The sequence below is a fragment of the Penaeus monodon genome, chromosome 36 (genome assembly GCF_015228065.2).
Source record: "Penaeus monodon isolate SGIC_2016 chromosome 36, NSTDA_Pmon_1, whole genome shotgun sequence".
NCBI lineage: Eukaryota > Metazoa > Arthropoda > Malacostraca > Decapoda > Penaeidae > Penaeus > Penaeus monodon.
The window spans coordinates 29,240,203-29,242,702 of NC_051421.1; the positions used below are offsets into that span (position 1 = coordinate 29,240,203).

Sequence of the window (2,500 nt, forward strand, 5' to 3'; positions counted from 1 at the left end):
AGGAGGAGATGGAGATAAGGGCAAGACAGAAATAATAAGAATAGGCATAGGGATAGGAATAGGATAGGGACAGTGATTGGGAGTGGGAGAGAGAAAAGAGATAAAAAGAATGAAGGGAAAAGGCAGAAAAAATACAGAATGAGAGATAGAGAGAGAAAGGAAGAGAAAGGAGGGAAAAAAAAAAAGCCTAATAAACTAAAAGAAACCAATTTTCAGCCAACTCTTAAAAGTGCTGCAGAGGCTGCCCAGTGCACCCTACCTCATAAAGGATCGGTGAGGCGATTCCATAAGAGAATAAACCACCAATAAACAGACTAGAACTGCCAGGAAGAACATGGAGCGCCTCCAGGACTTGCGTGTGCCAGCGAAGCACAACGTGGTCCGCTGCCACAGCCGCCAGGGACGGCATATCAAGGGGAGGTTCCTGCTGCTGCTTCTGCCCTGAGATGAAAGCAGTGCAGAGGTCCCCTGCCCCACATGAGGGAGCAGCTCCTCCCAACTGCTATTCCTAGCCCCCCAGGTCCTCCATGACCCCTCCTCCACTGCACCAGGACTCGCCAGAGCCTCCTGGTCACCCATGGTCTTTGAAGCAAGTTAGAGTTCTCATAGGGTCAGGCTAGCACAGGGGTATGTACACACACAAGCCATTTTTCTCTTCTTTGCACTTCACTTTACTGCACTGCACTTCACTCTGCTCACACTACAACACTCATCATTATCTACACTCTGGCTTTTCCACACTGGTTCCTCCCCTTCTGCTGGTGTAGCATCTGTCACTCTCCATCTTAGGACATCTACACTTGCTTAAATGCCAGGCTGCTAACTGAAGAATATTGTCTCAGGCGTTAGTTTCCCTGTGTCATGTCTTCTTTCATGGAAGATTTACTCTGAAAAGAAAAAACTCATTTTAGACATAAAGATAACTATCTTCCTAAATTAAATTTAGGGTACATTTTATATCAACATTAATTGAAACAAATGTCTGCCTTATGCTGCAAAAATGCAAATATGACCATTTCTGCCACGAACACGAGTTGGTGTCAACAATGATTTGTAACATATTACCAACTATCTTCTATTCCTTAACCCAATTGCCCCAGAATTATGTTCTGTCCACTATAGTTTTTTGTGAATTCTGTTACATGTAGATGGCTCCACATGTACTCAGCCAGCAAGGAGTCTATCAGAAGGGCCTAGTGACCGATCCTGATTTCCCCATTCCTTGAATTATTGGGAAAATATGTTATTCTTTTTAATACAGTTGATATAGATAGAGTTATTATTGTTATTCATGATTATTACATTGTTATTAAAATCTCAATAATATTTAAGACAATGAAATAATGCAAAAAACCCTTTCCAAAAGTCAAAGAAAACGGTAAACAGATGAGATAGGACTAATAACTGACTCCTTGGCGACTAAGCAATTGTAGAGCCATCTATGTGTAAATACAACAAATAACTTGTATTACAGTGGGCATGGCATGTATTCATGCCACACATGACAATTGGATTAATGGCTTAATAGAATTTTCAGAAGAATCTCTGAAATAAATATCAGTCATGCAAAACAATGTATTTCAGATCAATTGCATAAAACTCCTCGTTGCATTATTTTCATGACACAGCAAAAGCCAACAACCCTCTGTTACATATATTCAGGTAAGATTAAGTACTATATTTCCTCACAAGACGTGTTATGACTACGAAGGTCGACTAGCTTTATCTTGCCTGAATACATATGGTGGAGGTTTGTTGACCTGTAGCCTAACTGAGAGAAGTGTGGTAACCACAACCCTGCTTGATACACAGATCTGCCAATTAAAGAAAAAAGAAAAAGAAAAAGAAAAAAGAAAAAAAAAGTATTTTTAGTTTCCTTTTTTTTTTCATGGTAAAAACAGTAGTTTTTCTTTATCTCTGTGCTGTCTTTTTTCCACGATAAATCACATTAAAATGCTTATGAGATATTTCTGTACATAGAAAATTGTATGCATAAGGTAAATATACATCTGAAGACTGCTGTAAGAGGATTTATTTAAATCAATTGCTAAATAACCAACAGGACATGTTATTAAAATATAAAAAAATTAATAAAAAGGTATATAGGCTATATATAACAAATTTATTCCTTTTTTCATTGGTCCTTATTACTTTCCATTTACTAAAAATAACAATCTCCAAAAAAAAGTAATTGCCTATCATTTCCACCAAGAAATTTTGAAAATAGGCCTACATACTAATACATTTCTTGGACATGTCACACAATCTTACACACATAACATTACCTTCAGAAGCCAGATTATTACAAAATAACACTTTTTTTTCCAGTTTCGTAAAAAAAAAAACCTAATCAGGAACTCAAAAATACCTAAGACTTTCTCTCGCCCGTATAGGCCTATCTACAAGCCTCTCCCTACAAGAACCCGACGCACAAGCCAAAATGTAAACTGCATGGGCCTATTATTTCAATCTAACTGCCTTATCTCTCGCCAAGGAGTAT

At 38.0% G+C, this 2,500-nt stretch overlaps 1 protein-coding gene across 1 annotated transcript in view; it reads right to left on the bottom strand.

Moving 5' to 3' along the window:
• Nucleotides 1-2,500, bottom strand: part of LOC119595438 (bifunctional heparan sulfate N-deacetylase/N-sulfotransferase-like) — a 36,639-nt gene that overhangs the window by 20,907 nt on the left and 13,232 nt on the right. Inside the window, 1 exon segment of the mRNA XM_037944556.1 lies at nt 260-887. Coding sequence (XP_037800484.1) covers nt 260-579 — 320 coding nt within the window. The 5' untranslated portion in view covers nt 580-887.